General features: G+C 33.6%; 2 protein-coding genes across 6 annotated transcripts in view; both read right to left on the bottom strand.

The window, feature by feature from the left end:
• Nucleotides 1-11,681, bottom strand: part of LOC101977061 (B cell receptor associated protein 29) — a 41,721-nt gene extending 30,040 nt beyond the window's left edge. The window contains exons 1-5 of one of the 2 annotated variants that reach the window (XM_005319446.5): nucleotides 11,463-11,681; nucleotides 10,979-11,084; nucleotides 7,583-7,683; nucleotides 4,064-4,214; nucleotides 2,676-2,811 (exon numbers count right to left, since the gene is read on the bottom strand). In XM_005319446.5, the coding sequence (XP_005319503.1) occupies nucleotides 2,676-2,811; nucleotides 4,064-4,214; nucleotides 7,583-7,683; nucleotides 10,979-11,070 (480 nt within the window). In that variant the 5' untranslated portion in view covers nucleotides 11,071-11,084; nucleotides 11,463-11,681. The other variant, XM_013356045.4, reaches the window with a different exon arrangement.
• Nucleotides 11,682-12,220: 539 nt separating this feature from the next.
• Dus4l (dihydrouridine synthase 4 like) lies at nucleotides 12,221-24,069 on the bottom strand. 4 transcript variants are annotated; one of them, XM_021722427.3, is made up of 7 exons: nucleotides 23,803-24,069; nucleotides 22,249-22,385; nucleotides 18,086-18,207; nucleotides 15,582-15,699; nucleotides 14,400-14,522; nucleotides 13,388-13,614; nucleotides 12,221-12,677 (listed from the first exon to the last, which is right to left on the bottom strand). In XM_021722427.3, exons 2-7 carry the CDS (start codon nucleotides 22,362-22,364, stop codon nucleotides 12,430-12,432), a joined length of 954 nt encoding a protein of 317 aa, XP_021578102.1. In that variant the 5' UTR covers nucleotides 22,365-22,385; nucleotides 23,803-24,069; the 3' UTR covers nucleotides 12,221-12,429. The 4 variants fall into 4 exon arrangements, with proteins under 4 accessions (XP_021578102.1, XP_077896370.1, XP_077896371.1 ...); XM_078040244.1 differs by having other exon boundaries at nucleotides 23,853-24,069; XM_078040245.1 differs by having other exon boundaries at nucleotides 23,939-24,067.
• Nucleotides 24,070-24,107: the final 38 nt, after the last annotated feature.

The raw sequence follows: 24,107 nt of genomic DNA, 5'->3' as shown, positions 1-24,107 counted from the left end.
AGCTGAGAATTGAATCCAGTGCCTCACACATGCAAGGCAAGCACTCTGAGCACAACCTCAGGCCACTACAAGTCATTTTAATAACAGGATAGGAATTGAGGGCAGAAAACAAAGTGGTTTTAAATGTGGATTCTAGTGTCAGGCTGCTTAGTTTCCAATTTTCTGAGTAACAGAAAACTTGATTTTGTGCAAGTTACTTAGCCTTTCTTGGCCTGTTTCTTCACTTATAAAATGCAGATAATAAAATATAAAACTCACAGGATTGTTGTGAGAATTAAGAGAGTTAATACCTTACTGTCTAGCATTTGAAGCAATACTTGACATGTTGTTAACTATTATTTACAGATAAGGAAACTTTAAGACCAGAACACACAGGTAACATCCCAGGTCACATTGCTAATTACTTAATTAATTGCTAATTACTTAATTGCAGGGACTGGTACTCAAGTCTCTTAGATCTCAAGATAATGAGCTTTCTACTACATAATATGCCTCTGATTGAGAACATAGAGAAAATTTTATTTTTCCTTAGCTAATATTTCAAAATCCACAAGTACCTGAAATCAAAGCCATCCTTTATATTTTCACCTATGGCTTTTATTTCATTGGTCAATTAGTTACATTCTGAGCACTGAGAGTATTTTGGTCTAGTTCACAGACTTTTGTGCCATTGTATACTAGCCTTAGTCCTGCATTATCTGTGCTTCATCTGATGATCCAGCACCACTGAATAGGTCTATGCAGGAAGCAGGGAACCAGGACAGCATGGAACCAAAGGAAAGGAAAATAAAAAAAGAAGAAACTGTGGGAGGTCAAGGAATCAGTGACCATAAAATAGATTTCCTTCCTTTGGGTAACAGACTTGAAAACAATTTCCAAAAGCAAAGCTCCAAAAATATTTTGAGGAAAGTGATTTTTTTTTTTTAAAGAATAAGGGAAATTCAAGTGCACTAATTATGGTGTACATGGGAAAAGTAACAGTTTCAAAACTTTAAATACTTTACATTTTTGTAGAGTTGAGGAGTAAAGAGAAAGACAACTGAAGATGAAAAAGTAAGTGTCCTTACAGTAGTTATAATTCATTACTCTGATATGATGTATATAATTTACAATCAATATGAGCATCCAAGAAATCTTTTCATAAAAATGAGGCTATGTACTTTTGAATTTAGCCATCATATGTTAATCAAAGCTTAGAGGACTGTGATTTTTTTTTTTTTATTATTGGGAAATGAGATCAAAGGATAAAAAAATGATGCAAGTAACATTAAAGCACAAAATAAAGTGCTTGACTATGCTGCTGATACATTCCAAAAAAGAAAATGACATATTGCTTGCTTCTGAATACAGAAAATACCAAAGCAAATTTACAAGACTTTGAAAGATCAATGACTTTTTGAAATAGAGCAAATCAAAATATAAACTGGTTCTTGTACTCCAAAAGTTTCCTTAAAACATGCTAACAATCTACTCAAAAGAAACACTTTTGAATTCTGTTTCTATGAACAGAGATCTTTCTTTACCTTTTTTGTTACAGTATAAATGATGCAGATATAAAAAATAAAATATGGGCTTTGAAGAGGTGACCATAATAATGGAGAATCTTTACAATTTTTTGCAATTAGTTGTTGCCTCATTTAATAGGTTTTAGAAAGCTTTATACTGTATCAAGTATAGCTAACTTATTTAGATTTGATGAAAGGGGGTGCTAATTATCCTTTCTGTAAGAGACTGAACATTAGGATTTAGATAAGGACTTTAATTTTCTACTGCTTGACTCAAAATACTTTTTACCTAACTATAACTTGGTGTAATGATAATGACTGTTTGCATTTCTTTAATTCACAAGAGAAAAATAATTTTGGGATGGGGATGTGGATCAGTGGTAGAGCGCTTGCCTAACGTGTAAGGCACTGGGTTCGATCCCTGGCACCACAAAAATAAATAAATAAATAAAACAAATAAAGTAAAGGTATTCATCTACAATTTAAAAAATATTAAAAAAATAATATTATTACATTATTTTAGGAATGTTTTCTTCAAGAAAATGTGTTTCTCTTCTCTTTTTTCTAAGGAGAATGAGTGAAACTAGTGGGACTTAATATGAACTGACAACACTGAAGCATTGAAACCTGACTCCTAAATTTTAAATTTCTTTAGAGAAAAAGATATCCAAAGTAATTTTGTATCTTTCATTTTTCCATTTGTTCTTTTTGGTCAGTGGAAAAAACACCAGTACCTATTCCACGCTGAATGTAAGGGGAAGGATAATATAGGATTCTCAAAGTAGGAATATCAGTAGTATCACCAAAATAAAGATTTAAACTATTATGCACAATCATCAATCTACAATCAATGACCTCTCTCTGCTTTTTATACAACCAATCATACTTTAACTGAAAAAGAAAAGGAAACAGAATCACAAAGATTTAGTTTGGGTAATGAAGTAAGATTAATGGTAATGAAGAAATTAAAATTCATAATCTCAGAATGTTTTCTCTTTGAATCATAAGAAATAGGTCCAAAGATATTAATTTACTATGGATGAGAACATGAGAACAAGTAAACTAAGAGAATAGTAAAGGTACTTTAGATACAATCATTCCACAGAACATTATTGTTCAACAACAATATCAACAATATTCATATGAACTGTTACAAAAAAGATTAAATACCCTTTTTAGTTTTTCATTCTCTTCCATGAATCTTTTGGCAGCCTTATTAGTATTTTCTGCTTGACTTTTAAGCACTCCTTTGTTTGATAGTTCTTTTGCCAGCTGAGTTATAAGTGTGACCAGACGTCTCAACACTCTAAGGAAAAAAAATCATAATAATGCATCACTAGATCTATCAGTAACTGTGACTTTAAATCAAAGAGCCATTATTAAATGATTCTCTATAAGGTACACAGGTGTGGGTGGTGGAGAAAGTGATGTTTAAATGGAATGAATATATATATATATATTTACATGCATATGTATATTTATTTATATATATATATATTTTAATATGTATGTATATAAGTACATATATATTTAATCCAAGTCTCTTAGTTAAAACAAGCCTGTGTATTATTCCTTTGAAATTTCTGTTAGAAGACTAGCATTTAGAAAAGTTTCAGTGGTACTTTTTTCTCTTATTTTGTTTTGCAGTGCTGGAGACAGAACCCAGGGCCTTGTGCATACAGTGATACTTTTCAAATTATTTTTCTAGTACAGCTCTTTAGCATGAATATAAGACAGTAAGGCCAGAATGAAAACCCTTTTTTTTCTGACCAGTTCATAAAATGGTATTTAAAAGCATTGTATACATTTGACAGAGCCTAAAAACTGCTCATTCACATCTGTTCATGGTAACTTCCATTGTTAGAAATTTTAATTGATCTCTTCAATTATTCATTGAGTGATATTTACTGAGGAACTGCTAAGTATTAAACACTATGCTAGGCACTGAGGACACAGCAGAAAATGAATTAAGTCCCTGCCTTCAAAGAGTTTAGGTTCTAGTTGGAGGACCAAAATAGTATTTAAATACAATTGTAAATGATTCTAGGAACAAAAGTATATACATGTAAGAAAGAATATAATAGAAGACCTACCTACTTTTTGGGGGACTGATGGCCACAGGGGGCTTCTCTGAGAAAGTCTAAAGAATGAGCAAGGGAAAGGAAAACAGGGAAAGGAAAGGGTATTCTGGTAGAAGAAATAGCTTGTGTGAAGACCCTAACATGGAAAGGAGCTGGCTACACCACAACTCATTTGTTCTAAGAATGAGTGAATAGTGAAGGTGAGTGTGGCTGGAATGTATGGTAAGTATTAGAGAAGAGTAGAAAGAAAGGCTAGACAGAGAGAGACAGGGGCCAGATCAAGCAAGGTCCTATGGAATTAGCAAACCTATAAACAGTAACAATTACTTGCCATTTGGTTATTTCACCTGAGTTCCTTTATGAAGATGTTAGTAAAAAACAGTCTTCACATATGTGGAAAAAGTGAGAGAGAGAAAGAAACCTAAACAATGTGTTAAAATTGTGATTCAACTTTTTTTTGTTTTTTTTTTTACTTACAGCCAAAAAAATAATGAAAATCCAGAAATGTAAAGATTTCTTTGAGACCTAAAAAGTTTCATCTGTGTATGTTCATAGGCACCAAGTTTGCTAGTTGAGCTCTTGTCAATTGTATGAATAGAGGCATATTTCCTTACTTCTCTCACAGCATCTATTATAGTAAAAGAGAAAATACTTTGTTTTTAAGAATATAAAATCATTAAAGAGAAACAGTTTTAGAGTAACTGATCAAACTTTTTAATAATTGACTTTATGTAGGGGGCTCTCTTTCCTTTTTTAGCACCTGGAGGGTAAGCAAGTAGTGATTGTGATAGATTAGACATTATAGAAATGTCTGTTTAGTTCCTTCATTCATTTTTGAATTGGGTTATCTGGCTTTTCATTTGTCCCCAAGATGTCTTTTGTAGATTTTTTTTTTCAAGCCGAGAATTACATAATGGACATTCGTCAAATGATTACATCTCTGTAGTTTTGGGATATATAATACTTAAATTGGGTATATTTCTGATTGGATCAGTTCAATAATTTTGGTAGGTTACTATAGCATTAAAAAGAAAATCCAGCATGGACTGTCATTGGTCATTGTATTGTCTTTCTAGCTATACTACAAACTTTTACCTTTTACTCTATCCTTAAGAATGACGAAAATTTCACCTATTGACAGTAATTTAATGCAATATCCCATTACCATCAACTCCAAGAGATGATCCTATTTTTCTTATACTATTAGCATTTTTAGTAGCTACTATTACTTTAAATAACTACAATTTTAGAAATATTTAACAGGTTTGTTAAAATGGGATTTGATCTATGGTGGCATATACTATATACCTATATAGTGGCATATACTTCCCTGACTAACAATTGGATTACACCTATTACTGGAAATTTTCAAATAGCTGTTTCTTTAATGTTTTCAGTTCTGACAGGTCTCAGTTCTAGGGGAACTATTTCTTACTAGTGCAAAATAGATACCAGCACATATGTTTAGTGCATTTTAAAATTAGAATTTCATAGTTATTTAGTTATTCTTAATCACTGGATTCTTTCATGTTCTAGAGAAGGCAACCATCTTAAATGTTTTAAAGCCAAAAGAGGTACAACAAGTTTGAATGCTCCCTTCATGTAACCATTAGCATTCCTGGGGAAGTTTTTGCCACATGAGAAAAGAGATTCCAGTTCGAAAATTGAGGCCATTTTGACAATCATTTGAATTTATTTTTTTATAACACTTTGAGACAAAATTCACAGTCTGTTTGAACTCAGTTACTTCTAAAAAACATGGTGATTATGAAGACTTACAGAATTTGTTTTGATTAAAAACTTTAAAGCCCTTTTAATTTCTAAAATAAAAATTTCAAACATGCTGAAAACTATCACCAGTTAGAGTGTCCTTAATATGAAATGCTTATATTCAGAAGTATTTGGGATTTACTCATTTTAAATATTTGCGTGTATATGTTAAGATATTTTAAAGTCACATGAGATTCATTTAATTTTTATACAAACCTTATGCACATAGCCTGAAGCTAATTAAATACAATTTGCTTAGGTTTTAAAATTATTTGTAATAGGCACATTATAATGATACATACTAGTGGGATTTGTTATATCTCTCTCTATATATGCATTTAATTTGATCAATCTCAGTCCTCACCACCTTCCCTTTTCTCTCCTCCCCCAATTTGCTTGCTGTACTGATCTCCCTTCTATTATTATAATGTATTATAATCATATATATAAGTGGGCTCATTGTGGTATATTCGTATATGAATATAGCATAATTTGACAAATTTGTTCCCCCCATCTGTCTCCCTCCCTCTCAATCCCCTTCTTATACTCTAATGGTGTTCTTCCTATTTTTGGTTTTCATTTGTGTGTGTGTGTGTGTGTTTGTGTTTTGACTCCAACACATGAGGTCAGGTGTGGAACTTTCCACTGTGGTGTAATGTTGGTCTTCAAAGTTCCAGATTTTGGAATATTTTGGATTTAAAATTTTCAAATTAAAGGATGCTCAATCTTTCCAAAAAACATTTATAATCCCATTACATCGATTCAACAATTATTAACAATCTGCCATATCTGTCTTTTAAAAAGTATTTGAAAGTGAAGTTGCAATAATCATGACACTTTACTCCTAAATACTTCAGCATGCATTTCCTCAAATTAAAAACCCATTCCTCCTACATAAATTAGTAATTTTTAAAAATAGAGTTTTGTTTAGATCTTATCGATATAACTATCCAGCTCTGCAGTTATCTGTGGAAATAGGCATACATAATATGAGAACAAATAGGGATGGAAATGTTTCAATAAAACTTTAGTAACAAAAATTGGCTTCGGGTCCATAAGCTGTAAATTGAAATACAAAAACGTTGCTATCATAAAAAAAAAAAAAACAAAAACAAACAAACAAAAAACAAAAACAAAAACAAAACCCCTAACATCTAACAATTACTCTAAGTTCAAATTTTGGCAGTAGTCTCTAAATCTGTGGTGATATCATTTTTTTTTTTTTTAACCAGGATTTAATCAAGATGCACAGTCCACATCTAAGATTCCTTTTGAGAGTTTAAAGATTCTATTTCTTTGTTCCCTAGCAGCTGAGCCCTTAGATGCTTAGGATACCACTTTAACAGAGGAGTGTATAACTGGATGCCATGAGAAACAGTATCTGATAACTCTGAAAAGTGGGATATGCATTATTGCATTTTAACCTTCAAATAAAGAGGTTAATAAGAATCCCTGTACTTCCCTGAAATTAATGCCTCTGTATACAGAATATCAAATGTATATCAAAATTTCAATATCTGCTGATCTCTTCTTCTTGATTTTTAGAAATCCACCCCACCTTTTTCTTTTATCTTCTCTAGCGTCCAAATATGAGAAAAATATATGACCCTTGACCTTCTGGGTTTGACTTATTTAGCTTAACAAGTTCCATCCTGCAAATGGCATAATTTCATTTTTCTTTATGGTTGAATAAAATTCCATTGTGTATATATGCCACATTTTCTTTCTTTAGTTATAGATTGACACAATACCTTTATCTTTATTTATTTAATGTGGTGCTGAGGATTGACCTGGTGCCTCGCAAATGCCAGGCAAGTGCTCTACCACTGACCACCAGCCCATATCACATTTTCTTTAACCACTCATTTGTTGACAGACACCTAGGCTAATTTGGCTATTGTGAATTGTGCTGCTATAAACTTGAGTATCAAAGAGAGATCCATAGAAGAAAGGGAACAATGGGTGGGAGGAAGTGCTGAGGAGTGACACTGGCCAAATTATAACGTTATACTGTATGTACGAATATGTAACAGCAAATCCCATTATTATGTACAACTGTAGTGGACCAATAAAAATTGTGGCAAAAAATCAATATCTATCAATATAATATATAAATTCAACTACATGCCAATATCAACATCAACATAACTAAAAATCAAGAAATTAATTAAAAAATAACACCTAGAGTTATGCTTATTCAAAGGAAGGATCAGTACTAGTACTTACCTAGAAACAGAACAATCAATAGGATTATAATGGTAAGAAAAGCCTTGTTCCAAAAAGTTGCAATTTTACCCCAAACATTAAATGAAAAAATCTTCTGCCATCTGCAAAGCAATATAGGTATATATTAAAAGTATATATATTTTTTAAAAAAGGCAGTTTTGAAATACTTTCTAAAATCAAGGTCCATCAACTGAGTCCAAGGGATACAAATAAAGATAGGAAAAAAGATAGAGAAATTTAATATTTATGAAATAGAGAACTCTCTCAAATTTAATAATAATCTGACATTTGATTATCTTCTGTCTGGCAGCTTAAAAAAAAAAAAAAGGCTTTGTTTTTTTGGATACAGTAATGCAATGTTGCCCAGGCTGTCCCTAAAATTGAGATCATCTTGCTTCATCCTCCTGAGCAGCTGGGATTATAGGTGTGTACCACCACACCCAATTAAAAAAAAGGAATTCTTAACAGTAAAATGTTGTATTGTTGATCAAAGCTATTTATATCATCTTTCCTAGTCAGAGTGATGACTCAGAAATGACAAGTCTATTGGTCCAAAAATTAGCACCATTTCAGGAGTAAGTTTCTCTGTATATTTATTTTTATATAGTATACTTTTAATATCTACTCCAAATAAAGATGTTTCTCTATTTTAATCATGAGAGAATTAAAATAATTGAGGTACTAAATATATAAAAAAGTGAAAAAAATCTTATATAGCTTGATAAATTTTTACATATGTTTATATCTATGTAATTTACCTACAACCCAGATCAAGATCTGAACACAGAGGAATGAGATGAGGGAAACAGTCTAGGTGGAATAGGCAGTAGAAGTAAACACAAGAGTTAAGAAGGAATGAGCAATAAATGGCAAAGAGTGACAAAATGATCCATCTTATAATTTGAAAGGTAACAAACTTTGTATAAGAGGATTTTAAATTAAAAAACCCATTAACTGAGTCCAAAGGAGACAAATAAAGATAGGAAGCATTAAATACATTTCAAGCAACTTATAAACTTTAAAAAGAATTTTAATTTAAGATTACGACAAATTATTCACTGGTAAAATTTGTAAACAACTATAAATATTAATGACTTGAAGTTGATGGGAAAAGGGACTGATAACAAATGGAACAATTTTTGCCTCTATACTTTCTTTTTATTTAATTTTTTATTTGTTCTAAATTAGTTCTAAGAATATACTTCTATACTTACTTCTATACTTAGAATTAAGTATTTTTATACAGGTGCTATTCAAATTCTATATTACAAAACTTTTATTTTATATTACAAAACTCTTTTAAAACAAGAACATAAGTGGTAATACTTTGATCTATGTCCAAATGTAAATTCACTTAACCTCATTTCAAAGGTCAATACAAGAGGGAATGGAAGTGACTCTCTGTACGGAACAACCAGCAATAGGAAGACTCAATTCAAGAGCATCTAAACCTTGCTATATTATTGGTTCTAAGCAATCCTACACAGTTATCCTACTTAATTAATACAATTACCATATGAGGCATTATCACTTCAGGAGTAAGAGGTCTTATTATATAATATACTTTTATATAATATAATATTATATAATAGACAGTACTATTTCTATTTTATAGAAGGGGAAACTAGCTGGAGAGAGTCAATAACTTGCCCAATGTCACACAGTTAATAAATAATACCAGAGAACTGGGATAATACCCAGGGAGTGATTTTGAGCCTGTGCCTTTTATGACTGGGTTATATGAGAAAAGACCAAAACTTTTTTGTTGAAGATTATGAAGATACACATATAAAAGGTCAAAAGATGTGTATACACAAAGAAAAGGGACATAGTATAAGTTATTTGTGTGTAAATATGCCATATTTCTTATGTGTATTTGTACATGAGAATATTTATATATCATGTGCCCAAACACCCACATCAATGTAACAGCTACTTGATCCTGATGGATATAAAAAATATTTGGAAGAAAGAAAAAGTCTGATCTCAAATTATGAATCACTTTGATGGAGAAAGATCAACTGAAGCAGCACTGTTTTTTTTTTCTTTGCAAATCTTCAAGCCTTACTTGTATATTGGATGTTCCCAAACAAGATCTTTCTCTTGTATATATAAATGAAGCAAATTTTGAATATATGGGAGTCCATTGCTGCAAATACTAACAAAAATCAAAAGAGGCATTATGGAGGGTTTAAAATGAGAGGCAGTATGATGAAGAAGCAGCACTGGACTGAAAGCAAGATTCTTGTTTGGAATTTGCTACTGACCACGTAGGTGATCTTGGTTAGGCCATTTGCCTTTTCTGGGATCTAAGGAATGAGTTGGGTTGGATGAGATAACTGAAGATTCCCTCCCCACTAACAATATGATTTTTCTCTTTAGTAAGGAAAAAAAAAAACCCAACAATAAAAAAACAACAATGATAGGCAAAGACAGAAGTGAGTTGAACCAGGTAGATAATGAGCAAGTAGAGTTGTGAAAGACTACCTAGACCTCGAGCCATGGTAAAACTTTCTAAAGTTTCATCCAGTCCCATTATTTTACTACAGTGTAGTTTAAGAAGATATTTCTAGTATCTCACTTATGAAATATTTTCTTGTAAGTCATGAGTATAAACAAATATCTTGCAACATTTTATTACAAACTGTTTTACTATCCATACAATCAAGTTCCTGGATCTAAAACCAATCCCCTAATGAGTAGATTATTAAAGGTAAAGTGTGTTAATGCTTGGGTTGAAATTTCTGTTCTTAAAGATCTTAAAAGGTCCTTTACTAAAGAAATAATGTTAATACATTGTCTGATAGCTTTCACATTTGGCCCTTTTAATACATTGAGTGGAATAAAAAGTAATAAAATGCCGTCATTTTACATAGTTTACATAATGCCAAAACTAAAGAACTTACAGGCTTTGGTTTCTAAATTGCCATTCCACTGCCTCAATTTAACATTTTTTAAAATACATGCTATATTGTAAAAATAATTTTTTTTAATTTTTTTATTCCACTGCTTCAATTCAGGGCAATAAAACAAAGGTAAAACCTCATGACAAGACAGGGCAAGTATCAAAAGTATGTAATCAACAGAATCAGAAGGACTCGCACTCGGCTTGTTTCCTTTGAGAAGGGAGGAAAAAATTATCATTTGTACACATAATAAAGTTTTATAAATTTTAAATAGATATTGTCATGAAACAGTTCTAATCTGTTAAGTAAGTTTTTAAAAGAATACCCTTTGCACAGCGGGCTCTGAAAACTTTTCAATCTTAAGAAAACCTTTCCGTATCACACTGTTCTTTGGGGACCCAGAAAAGGTGGCCTTAATCACTATACATTTCCCAGGTTTTCAAGGAGCTAGTCCAATATTTAGTATTTTTAAGATTTGAAAGTTTCCTACCTCTGAGGAGGAATAAAAGGTAGACAGAAGAGTAAAATGAGTCCTATTTCGGCATAAAGAAAGGTTGCAACTGCCACCCATTGGATTGTCATTTTTTTCTTCACACCTGAACGGAGAAACATTTATTTTACTTTACTTCATTTGAAAGAAAACTGGGCTGAAGGCCCCGGGGCACACTGCTTCGTCCGAGGGCTGAACTGAGGCCCCGCACACACCCCAGAATGGACCGGACAGGAAGAGACGGGACTAGACCGGACGAGACCCGGCCTGGGCGTCTCCACCTCCTTGGCGAGCCGCGCAGAACCCTAGAGGCGGCCAAAGGGCGCAAAGACTTCCTCTCCGCCCGGCCGCTGCACCTACAGTCCAACGCCACCCTCCTCTAACGCTTTGCGGCCCTCCCGCCCCCCGAAAGCCACGGGCCAGCCGGGTCCGCTGGGGTTTTCAGCCCACAGCCTCGCGGCCCGCGGGTCTTGCCCGGCCTTACCGCGCTGCGGCCCGCCTGACTCTCCGCGCAGCTCCGCCAGCCGGACGCGCGGGACGTCAGACGCCGCGACGGGGAGGGGGAGGGGGAGAGAAGTGGGGGGCAGGGAAGGGGGAGTGGAGAGCGGCGGGCGAACCGGCTTCCCCCCGCCTTAGGCTGCCGTCCTGCTAAGGTCACCGGCGGCGAGGCCACGTTTATTGGTAATAATTGTTTCCTAATTGTAGTCTAAGACGACTCAGGCTCGGGGCTCGCAAGTGCAACTTCTTCCGGAGGGCGGGCTCGCGTTTCTCCAGCGCGCCACCGCTTTTGGAGGAGCGGCGAAGGCCCAGATCTGGAAACCACTAAAGTGGGCTGCGCAAACCCAGTGTCTGCGGCGGAGGTTAAAACTTTCAAGTGTCCAGAATTAAACTGTACAAGAGCCAAGACTGGGTGGTCGTGCAGCATTGTTTTTGAAACCACAGGAGAATCTGTAGCATTACAACATATTCTGTCCGTTTTCCCGGTTCTTTTCCATGGTCTAGGAAAAGGCAATACCCTTTGAGGTGTTCTTTGGGGACCCAGAAAAGGTGGCCTTAATCACTATACATTTCCCAGGTTTTCAAGTTGCCTGAAAAACATTCGAGTTATATATGAGAATAATTCTATTTAAGAGTTTCTTGTTCATTTTATATGATGTTAGCTTTTATTCTACCAGAACTCTGCACTGACTTTTATTGAAAATGTACTTCTTGTTAAGGTACAGATATTATATAAGTCATACCTTGTTAGTATTAAAATAAAAAGTTTTTATTTAAAAATGTTAAAAACATTTCCTTTAGAGAAACCCTCCTCCCCCAACCATAACAAGATTCTGAACAGTTTGTCCGTGTTTGGACCTAGAGCCACTGATTTAAAGTAAAAACAAAGATGCAACCTTATATTTTATAAAGTATAAAACAGAGTATATATTAATATAATTTAGGAAGTCCAGTCAAATGCCATAATGCTCTGTAAGGTAATCTAAGACTGCTGATGCGCTCGACAGTGCATTAAATACTCTTCTTTCCTGCTTTGAAGTTATCTTTTCCATCATGTACATTAAATGTTGATGGAAACACATGTAAGGAGTTCCAAGTTCAAGAGCGATGTCAACCCAGTCCCAGATGCATTTCAATGGGGTTTCCTCATATCCAGCAAACATGGCTGGGTTTGCTAAGAGTCCTCTTGCAACCATCACACCTAAAATTAAAGCAGACCATGTTTGTCCATACCTTAAGTGCCCATGATTATTAGTTCAAACGCAATGAAACAAATGTAGAATATTAAAAAACAAGTTATGACTAAACATTTTCACAATGCTCTATTTACATTAGTCTGTTTAATTAAATAATTTAAAATATTTTATTTTAGTACCTTTTGAAAATGAATGAAATTAAATGTATTTAAGTTCTTCATTTTTTAAGGCTTCTACATTACAAAATTAGTTTTTAGTTTTTCTTTAGGGTAAACCCACAGTGTCATAAATCAGAAGGTTTTCAGTCAAAGTTTATCTGCATTCTCCCCTATGGTAAATTATTACAGTGCTTGGCTTGGTATACCAATAATTTAAAGGATAACGAAACCACCGTTCCTTTGGCTTCTCTGATTACTCCTGAGTTTATTAACTTCAGATGCTTTTTTTTTTTTTTTTTTACTAGTAGGTTATTGGAAAATTCCTAATTAGTCACTAGATATGATGGTAGAAGACAAGTAACTTAATTTATCCCCATTAAAATAATATAGTTTCTAAGTAGGAGAATGAATAGCATTTTAATAGACTGCTTAGCTTAAATCTGTATGATGGGAAAATGTAGCCCAATATTAAAAGAAAATAATGAAAATCAAATTAACATTACTACCTTATCCTTTTTTTTCCTAATTAAAAGATAAACAAAGCACTTTTTTCTTACCATCTGTCCCAGTAATCTGCCACACATTTTCAGCCTCTTTTAAACTCCGGATATCTCCGTTAGCAATTACAGGTATAGACATATTTTCCTTTATTATTTTAATGGCATCATAGTGGACTGGCTGGTGTCTTTCTTCAACAGTTCTTCCATGGACTGTAATCCAGGAAACTCCAGTTGCTTCAGCCTTTCGACAAAGATCTACGGTTCTGGTAAGGTCATCATGGATCCTATAATTTCAAAATTACACCTATCTGTTCATATTAAACAAATCTTAATACTAAAATTCACTAAAAAATTGGTATTTTATATACTACATTGTTTAGTTATGTTATAATGTCATGCCACTATCAGGAAGGATCTTTTCAGGGATTATTCCCAGCCAAGACCTCAAATTTATTTACTTTGAAATTGGCAACAACAGGACAACAAATGAGTTTTATCTTACCTATTGCTTCTCCCTTTTGGCTTTGATAATGAAAGAGTCATCAAAATACTAAGATAGATGAAGTGAAAGATGCTACGTCAACCCACTAAGTCCAAAGTTTTCAATTTTATATAGGACTGTGGAACATAATGGGTCAAGATTTGATATGAATGCCCTAATCCCCAAGTGGAAGAACATACTACTTTATCTGTTAAATGTTTTTAACTTTTCACCAAAAACACATTACTATAGTTTATTTTTATTGTAATATTTTAGTGCAAATATCTTTTCATTTTTATTCTTCGTGCTAGGAATATTTCTTTAGTGTTAATTAAAGAGAACTTGGAAAAAGTTGAGGGAATGGTGAAGTCTTTTAATAAAGGGAGGTTTAATTTTTGTTAAAAAGGTGTTCAGGATTATAAACAGAAGGGTATATATTTGTTTACTAAATGTATTGTTTCAAAAATTCCATAAACCAACTACCAATTTATTTAGGACAGATATTCCCAAATCACCAAACAAAAGAAATATTCTTTTAATTCTTAATCATTAGATTATTTTGTCAACAGACTAAAATATTGACTTTACCTTATTTTAATAGAAACTGAAAATTTGGGGTTTTCCACTTGATTTCTTACTTGTTTCACCATATCTCGAACAAGCTCTGGCTTATTTATTAAGCAAGCTCCATAACCTTCTGCCATTGCCCACCTTCGTAAAACAAACACAATAACAAATGAATTACAAACAGGTAGAAGAGAAGATAAAAATTAAAAAAGCACTGAAATGTAAATGTATTTGTATATTTCTTTATTTAGTGATCTGGAATGAATCAGATTTTAAAAACTCATAGATCAATAAGATTAGGAAAACAACTTATGGGGAAAAAAAAAGATAATGATAAGGAAAACATGTTCCCAGATCAAAACCAAACCAAACAACTCCAGGGAAATAGTTTCCGTTGGCAAATCAGAATACTAAATTAGAATTAGTTCAACCAAAACAGATTAAAATATTTGTAATTAACAGCAATTACTTCAGATATTTTAAATTCCAAATTTGATGCTTATTGTACATAACAAGAGGTTTTATTAAGTTTCAAAATTTTTGGCTTACAGCACTAAATAGCTTCTTTAACTCTTCTAATGAGTATACAATACGTCTAATCTGGTTTGGATTATGATGCACTTTAAAACTTGATTTAATTCTTTGGATGCATTTTGAATTGACAGATAACCTAGTACAGTAGGGATAATGTTGGCAAGTTAAGTACAGCTTACTCAAATCCAGTTACTTAAACCCAACCAAATAACTCTGGCATGAGAAAGAAAAAAAAAAAAAAGAAAAAAAGAGAATGATTATAATAAGGTATTTTTTTTAAAGGAAATTAAGAAGAAAATAGGCAGTTTCTATCAAATCATAGAAACACTTTTTAGAGCAAGAATATATATCACATGATAGTAAAATACATTTTAGGGATTATTGTAGTCGCTACATTTCTCATATAATTTTGGATAAGGTTCAAGCAGATCTACACAAAAATGTTATTGATAAGGGGACTTTTTTCAAAAGTCTACACATCATTTCAGTCATCAGATAGATCTTTGAATTTATGTTTCTAAATATTTTTTCCTTCCTTTTGTAGAATCCTGGTAGTTTAATTCTATGTTCTTACTTTTTAATTTTTGGAAAACTAGAAAGAAATTTTACCATGTTCATAAAGTTTTTTCTAATCTTTTTGAAAACTCTTCCAACTTCTTTGAGCTTTACCTCTGAGGGCAACCACAGTTAATGTCTATTCCATTCGCATAAGGACAGACTATACGAGCAGCATCAGATAAAAGTCTTGCATCGTTGGCAGCAAACTGAACAATCAATGGGCAATCACCTAATAAAATGAATAGCTCAACATTAAAATCCATAGGAAAAAACCACACCCCCCCCCACACACAGAGGAAACTCTAATGTTTGCACAGGATAAAATAGCAATAAATATTTTTAGCACAAGGAACATCTATTCAAATAAGGTAATATTCAAAAAGATTTATTTAAAATTGAAATAAATTTACACAAATATTCAAACAGCACAAAATTAGATAAAAATTAAAAGTATTTCAGTACTTTTTGATGAAAAGACCCACTTCCTAATTATGGGAGTTAGTTTATTATATCTCAGCAATTTTATATGTAAACCTTTTATATGTAAACAAATTAATGTGAACAATTCCACATACATTGCTATGTCTACCACTCTACTTTTCTTGAGCTGGGATATGTACTCAGATGTAATTTCTCTAATAGTCCACTGTACAGATGAACCATACACAATTTAGATTGCTTCTTATTTGTGGCTTTTGCAAATACAGCTACAATAGGGATAGTTTTGCATTTATGTTTTTTGTGAAAATATTCATAGAATGGATAAATTACTAGATGTATAACTGCTGAATAGGCATTTAACATTGACAGATATTACAAAATTATCTTGCAAGAGTTTATCAGTACTGATACATAGCAATATAGTTCTTTCTTTACAACTTATCCTACAGTGCATATCTTAACATTTGTATATCTTTGTGAGCTCTTTTCATGTTTGTAAATTTTTCTATGTAATTCTATTAGTTATTCCTCTTTTACTATCATTTGTAATTTAAAAAATAAATTAGTTTTACTATTAATCAGAGTGTTTTTATTTTTCTAGTTCTTTATCTCTATTTGTATATTTATATATAAAAGTTTAAATTTTAATGTAGCTAAAGATATCATAGCTTTCCTAGGTTTTAAAGAACATGATAAATTCTGAATAGATCTAAATTTTTCTGAGGACTACCAATATAAGATTCACTGGGTGTTTATAAAAATTTCTGGACATCGCCATAGTTGTACTGATTCAAGATCTCTAGGGCAATCCATTGACTTGTGATTATGATGGGGTAGAATTTGCTTTTTTATTCATGTGGACATAGGGTGCTATTCCCTTTTCTACTTTGTTATAGAATTTCAACTTATCAACCATTTATTGGGCAAACAGATTTCACATTGTGTTAGTTCTTGAGGACAAACATCAAGCTATGTTTATAGCTTGAGCCCTCAAAGAACCCATCATCTAGTGGGAAAGAGTAGCACAATTAATGAAGATATTATAAAAAGTAGGATTAAGTGCAATAAAAGGAGATAGGGCACAAGTGGAGAATGATTAGGAAAGGTTCCCTGGCTACAAACTTTGAATACTGAATTAAGAATCATGAACTGTAATTTGCCTTAGGCTTCCAAGTCACTAACATTACACGTGCAATATTCTAGGTAGGGAAGTGTGAGAGAACAAGGTATATTCAGACACATAAAATAATGTGTTTTTTTAAAAAAATATTTTTACTTGTAGATGGACACAATAACTTATATTTTTTTATTTATTTTTTTATGTGGTGCTGATGATTGAACCCAGTGCCTCATACATATTACACAAGTGCTCTACCAGTGAGTTACAACTCCAACCCTAATGTAGTATTTTTGAAGAATAAAGTTGTGGGCTATGGGAAGAAACTAATGGAAGTTAAGGCTGCAGAAGATTTATTCACAGGCTAGTAGGTCATGAAGGACTTGGCATCTTATCCTCAGGTGCAGAAATTTTAGTCTTTAAGTCAAGGATTCTCAAACTTTGGCAAGTTCAGAATTATTTGAACGCTTTTCAAAATACATTGCAGGACCCATAGTTTTTAATTCAGTAGGATTGGGGTGAAGCCTAAAAACTTTCATTACCTTTTTTTTTTTTTTTTGAGACAAGATCTTACTGTTGTTCATGCTGTCAAATTGACACTTTAGATAGGTCACTTTGAGCAGTATGGAGATAGTTTGGAATGGTACAACACTATAGACTGTAAGACAGAGATCTATTCTGATAATCCAGGGGAGAGGCTGGATACCTGAAGAAAGGCTGACCATATATTTTGGTAGATCACCAATAACCTATAAAGCTCTCTGTATTATATGTAAAATACTAAAGGCATTTAAAAATGAAAGGATTTTGGGGCTGGGATTGTGGCTTAGTGGTACAGCACGTGCCTAGCATGTGCTAGGTCCTAGGTTCGATCCTCAGCACCACATAAAAATAAGTAAAATAAAGGTATTGTGTCCAAATACAACTTAAAAAAAAAAAGAAAGGATTTTATCATATAAACTAAGATAGGTTGTGTCTGATTAGATAAATAGCTGAGTTACAAACAAAAAATTTTTTTGGTAAGTTTTACAAAGTAAACAAACTGGGTTTCACATACCTTGGTTTGTGGTAAATTCACTGTCTCTGGCTTTTATAGATCTGACAAAATCAGCAGCAACTATCATTGGTGTATAACACAGATCACAACAGTATTTTCTTACTAGTGTTCTAAAAGCCAACCTGTGAGCATATAAAACTTAAATTATGCATTTAGAAAACACCAATAATCATATCTATTTATAAATTTAATTTACTTGATTATTAAGTATTTTTAGGGAGAGTTCTGTCCATGAGAAGACAGAGTAGCTGTATTTTTTCCTATTCTTCCTACTAAATATAACTAAAAACCCTTTATATTATATGTAAAATAAACACAGGAAATTCTGAAAAGTTAAGAGGCTGCCAGATTAAAATAAGAGGTGGTAAGCTCCTTCAATTTTATAAACTCAAATACCCCAGCCTTGGGACTGAAGAAGATGATCTGGAATCACCAGTGGGTGCTGAATAGCCTACGGAAGTCCGTCTAGTTAAAAGACCAGCAAAGGGGAAGCCAAGCATGACACAAAACTTTTTTATGGTAATGGTTCAAATTCAGTCAAACATTACAGAAAAAAGCTATGGCCTCAACTCCACTAGAAAAGGTCAAGCGGGGACTTCTACCCCTCTCCAATGTTGTAACAAGGTGCTCCAACATCCCACAGTAGTGGTGTTCAAGAGGACCTGGTAGGGATCTGAGACTTTCATCCCTATTGACCTGTGAGGGCCCCAATTTTAATGGTAGTAGTGTAGACCACATGAGGAGCACAGACTTCCATGTTTACTCAGCAGTAATAAGGCACTCTCTTCCTTGGGTGTGTTGTCCGAGACCATGTGGAAAGCCAGGACTTTTATGAGGCCAGTAGTTATGAGGCCACCCCCACCAAAAGGAATTGGGACTCTCATGCCTTCCTACAGCAACAAGGAGGCCAAGAACCTAGACTTACTACTGACAGCAAGAAGATGGTGCCCTTCTCCCCACCTTTGCCTGCTAGAGAAGGTTAAATATTCAAAATCCATCAGTATGAACTATCATATTAATATGCTAAAGAAAAAACACATAATTATGAGTTTAGCAGAAAAAGCATTTGACAAGATACACTCATTCGTGATAAAAATTCTCAGAAAAACAGAAATAGAGGGAAACTCTTTAACTTGAAAAAGAATATTCACAAAAAATTCAACAGAACACTTTCTTCCTAAATAGGAAAAAGGAATGGATGTCTGCTCTCATCACTCACATTCAACATATAGATGGAACTTCTAGATCAGCGCAATAAGTAAGGCATGGGAAAGAAATGAAAGGCACTGACCAAAATGAAGAAATAAAACTAAATCTGTTTGTAGATGACACGGTTGTTTATATAATCCCAAGGAATTTACAAATAGCAAACAAAACAAACTCTCAGAATTAGGAAGAGGGCTCAAGAACTTTGTAGGATATAAGATCAACATACAAAAATTAATTGTATTTCTATATACTACTAGTAATGACCACATGGACACCAAAATTAAAAATACAATAATACCATAAACAACAAAAAAACTGGTACTAAGTTTTCCAAAAGATGTACAGAACTTGTATGGTGAAAACCACACAATGCTGATGAAAGAAATCAGAGAAAATCTGTATCAATTAAGAGAAACATCGTATTTATGGATTGTGAGATTCAACATAGATAGGATGTCAATTCTCCCCAAATTGATATGTAGGTTTCATTCAATTCTTATGGAAATTCCACAAGATTTTTTTTTTTTTTTTTTGTAAATACACGAAGATCATTCTAAAATTAAGTGGAAAAGAAAGCAACTAGAATCAGGAGGTTATCAGTCCCTTGATTCCAAAACTTATTATATAGCTACAATAAATAATCCACATACTGTGGAAATGGTGAAGGGATAGACACATAAATCAATGAAACAAAATACAAAACACTGATTTTTTTTTTTTTTTTTAGTGAAGTAGCAGAAGTAATTCAATCGAGTAAAAATAGATTTCTCAACAAATAGGGCTAGAGTAACTGGACATTTCTAGGAAAAAAAAGTATCTAACTCTCAAACTTACATTAAAATAAATATAATTGAATCATGATCTTAAATGTAAAGCATAAAATTATAAAAACTTTCAGGAAAAAACTTTGGAGAAAATCTTCAGAATCTGGAGCTACACAAAGATACCTTACACTTGACACCAAAAGCAAAATTTATACAAGAAAAAACTGATAAAATGGATTTCATCATAATAAAAAACTTTTGCTTTGCAAAACACCCTGTAAAGAGAATAAACTATATAATCTGAGAAAATATTTGCAAGCCACATAGTTGACAAAGAAGTCATATCAAGACATCTCAACACTTAATAGTAAACAAAAATATAAATCCAGGGCTGGGATAGTAGCTCAGTAGTGGAGTGCTCGCCTAGCATGGGCGGGGCCTGGGTTCCATCCTCAGCACCACATAAAAATAAAGGCATTGTGTTGTGTCCATCTACACCTAAAAAATAAATATTAAAAAAAAATCCTATTCAAAAATGGGCAAAATGTTGAATAGATATTTCTACAATGAAGATATACAATTGGCCAATAAGAAAAGATGCTCATGTCACTAACCATTATGGAAATGAAAATCAAAATTACAATGAGATCCACTTTACACCCAGTAGGATGGGATAGGATAAGTTTTGAAAATTCTAGAAAATGATGAGTTGGCAAGGGTGTGAAGAAATTAAGGACTCTTGTGTAATGCTGGTGAAAAGGTAACATGGTATGGCTTCTATGGAAAATAGTATGAAGGTTCCTCAAAAAGCATAACACAATTACCATGTGATCCACCAATTCCACTTCTGAATATATAGTCAAAAAGAATTTAGATATTTGTGCATCCATGTTCATAACAGCATTACTTGCAATAGCTAAAATATGGAAGCAATATTTTATCGATCAATGAATGGACAAAGAAAATGTAGCATTCATGTACAATGGACAGAAGGAACTGGGCATGGTGACTCATGCCTGTAATCCCAGCAGCTCTAGAGGCTGAGGCAGGAGGATCTTAAATTCAAACCCAGCCTCAGCAAAATCGAGGAGCTAAACAACTCAGTGAGACCCTGTTTCTAAATAAAATACAAAATAGGGCTGGGGATATGGCTCAGTGGTCGAGTGTCCCAGAATTCAATCCCTGGTATCCTGCCCCCCAACTCCCCGCCTTGAAAAAAAAAAAAGAAAGGAAAAATCTGGTATATGTTACAATATGAATGGACATTGAAAATATGCTAAGTAAAAAAACTAGTCTCAACCACTATATGATTCCACCTACAGTACTTCAGATAAGTAGAATCATAAGAAAAAGTAGAGAAACAGTAGAATAATGGTGGCCAGGGTTTAGGTGGGGAGAGGAATGGAGTTATTGCTTAAGGGTTTTTTAAGAATGGAGAGTTTCAGAGATCAGATGCATGATATGAAACATAATTAACAGTGCTGAACTTTACACATAAAAATTATAAAAAGATAAATATTATATGTATTTTATAATAATTTAAAAAACTACAAGAGTAAAAGAGCAATATTAGGATATGGGCAAAAAGCATTAAGAAACATTTCTTCAAAACTATACAGTTGCCAAATAAGCACATGAAAAGAAGTTTAACATCACATACAGGACATGAAGAAATTAGAAACACAATGAGATATCACTATATACCATTAAGAACAAAAAAACCAAAACACTGCCATTATCAAAAGTAGGTTAGAATGAGGAGAAACTGGATTTCTCATATGGTGCTAGGTAGAAGGGTCAAATAGTATTGCTACTCTAGAAAAGTTTGGCAGTTTTTTCAAAAACTAAACATCTTATGATCCAGCAATTACATTCTTATACATTTGTCTGAAGACACATATTCAAACAAAAACCTGTGCATAAATGTTTATATCCATTTAATATCTACTATACCTTATAGATGGGAGTTATAAATGCCACCATTTATAAAAACATAAAATGTGACACTTGCAGAGATGATTTACTCAGGCACGTGCACACACACATATTCTAGGCACCAGGAGTCATTTCTAGATCATGATTCCAAAACTAGGAATTGAAGAGTCCATGTAGTGGTCTTACAGTACTTAAAAAAGGCAGAACGTAAAAGGGAAATTATGCCTCAGTTCATTAACATTTAACAACACTTACTTTGAATATCGAACCATTGGGGCACAGATTTTCACCAGCTGCCCAGAATGAAACATTTCTATTGGATCTTTTTTTCCTTCTTGACATTTTGTAGTTTGTATGGAGTCACACTTCATGAATATAGATTTACTTCAAATCTGAAAAAGACAATCCATTTGCACTTGGAATATCCTTTCTCTAGGTGAATTCTCATCATTCTAAATTTCAATTGCCAATGATATTTATTTTTCATCAGGTTTGTGGGATCAGAATTTGTTTTAGCTTCTTTTCATATTATTAAATAGACTCTCTCTCTCTCTCTCTCTCTCACACACACACACACACACACACACAATGGGATATTACTCATCCATAAAGAAGAATTAAATTATGGCATTTGTTGGTAAATGGATGGAACTGAAGATGACCATGCTAAATGAAATAAGCCAATCTCCCAAAATCAAAGGTTGAACCTTCTCTCTGATATGCAGAGGCTAACACACAATAAGGTAGTGGTGGTAAGGAAACAAGTTCATTGGATAAGACAGAGGGAAATGAAGGAAAGGGAGGGGGAATGGGAATCGGAAAGAAAGTAGAATGATTCCTAACAACTTTCCCAAATTCACATATGAATAAACAAACAGTATAACTCCACATCATGTTCAACCGCAAGGATGAGATCCTTAGAAGTAGAAAGTTATATTCCATTATGTATAATATGTCAAAATACATTCTACTGTCATGTATATCTAAAAAGAATAAAAAATAAGATAAATAATACAAAAAGGAATACCACAGAATTCTACTTCTAAGATAAATCAAAGTTGAAAACTACATGAGATAGCTGTAGAAAAACAAGATAGAAAAACTACAAGATTTTTTCTAGTATATCGTATTACTTTTATTATTTTTTTTCCGTTTTATTTTCTTTGGCATTGATAAATCAAGGTATTTGATTTGAATAATTTCCTACAAAATACTGTGTATGTCTGGTACTCTGAAATATCCTGTTTTATTCAGGAAAATTAATGCCATTATAAGAACAACTCTAAATAGCACGTCAAAACATAACCTGGAATTTTTATTCTTTATGTGAATCATAAGGCAAAAAAAAAAAAAAAAAGTGCGGTTTGGGACATGCCAAAACACTAGTTTGGTTTTTTATGGATAATGAAACATAATGTGAAACTGAGCACACTGTCCCAGGCAATTCATGTGACCTTCACTCAGAACACTGACCCCATTCGTATAATTGAGATAAAATTATATTAAGGAAAACCCTCTGAGATAAAGTCAAGTCAAAGGATAATGCGCAGTAGCGTGAGACTAGCTCACCTGAGTGGTTACGAGTATTAAATGAGTTTAGATTCACAAAATAATTTAGAACACCCTTTAGCAACTTTCGTTCCCAAGCTTTTCCCGCCTGTTTTTATCCCTGGATTGCCAATCAAGGCGTGGGGCAGTTACTAACACCCGCCTGCCTAGAGAGTGCAGTGCCAGCGAAGCTCCCAGAAATGTCCACTATTGTCTCTTGCCCTGCGTCGCAAGGCCCGGGTTCTTAGGTTTAATACTTGCTTTATCTTTTCTTTCTAAAATATGCGCCACGGTCACGTTCCGGCGCCCACCTTCTCCTCAGTCTGAGGAACAACTCCAGCCACTGGGGCGCGGCTCCGAACTGCAAAGCGAGACAGCGAATAAGCCCGGAGCGGACCTGGCTTCCTAGACTGCGTGGCCGAGCACCGGGTCCTCAGCGCACGAGGGCTCTGGTTCTCACACCACTCCCAGCCAGGGTCTGTCAGCCGCGTGAGCAGCGTTGGGATTACTAGGCGGGCCACGGCCGCGGTCTGTGAAGGCGGGCGGCGCCAGGATTCTGCGTCAAC

Source organism: Ictidomys tridecemlineatus, chromosome 2, assembly GCF_052094955.1.
Source record: "Ictidomys tridecemlineatus isolate mIctTri1 chromosome 2, mIctTri1.hap1, whole genome shotgun sequence".
Taxonomy (NCBI): Eukaryota; Metazoa; Chordata; class Mammalia; order Rodentia; family Sciuridae; genus Ictidomys; species Ictidomys tridecemlineatus.
The sequence above is the reverse complement of the archived record's forward strand: the minus strand, read 5'-3'. Positions and strand labels throughout refer to the sequence as shown.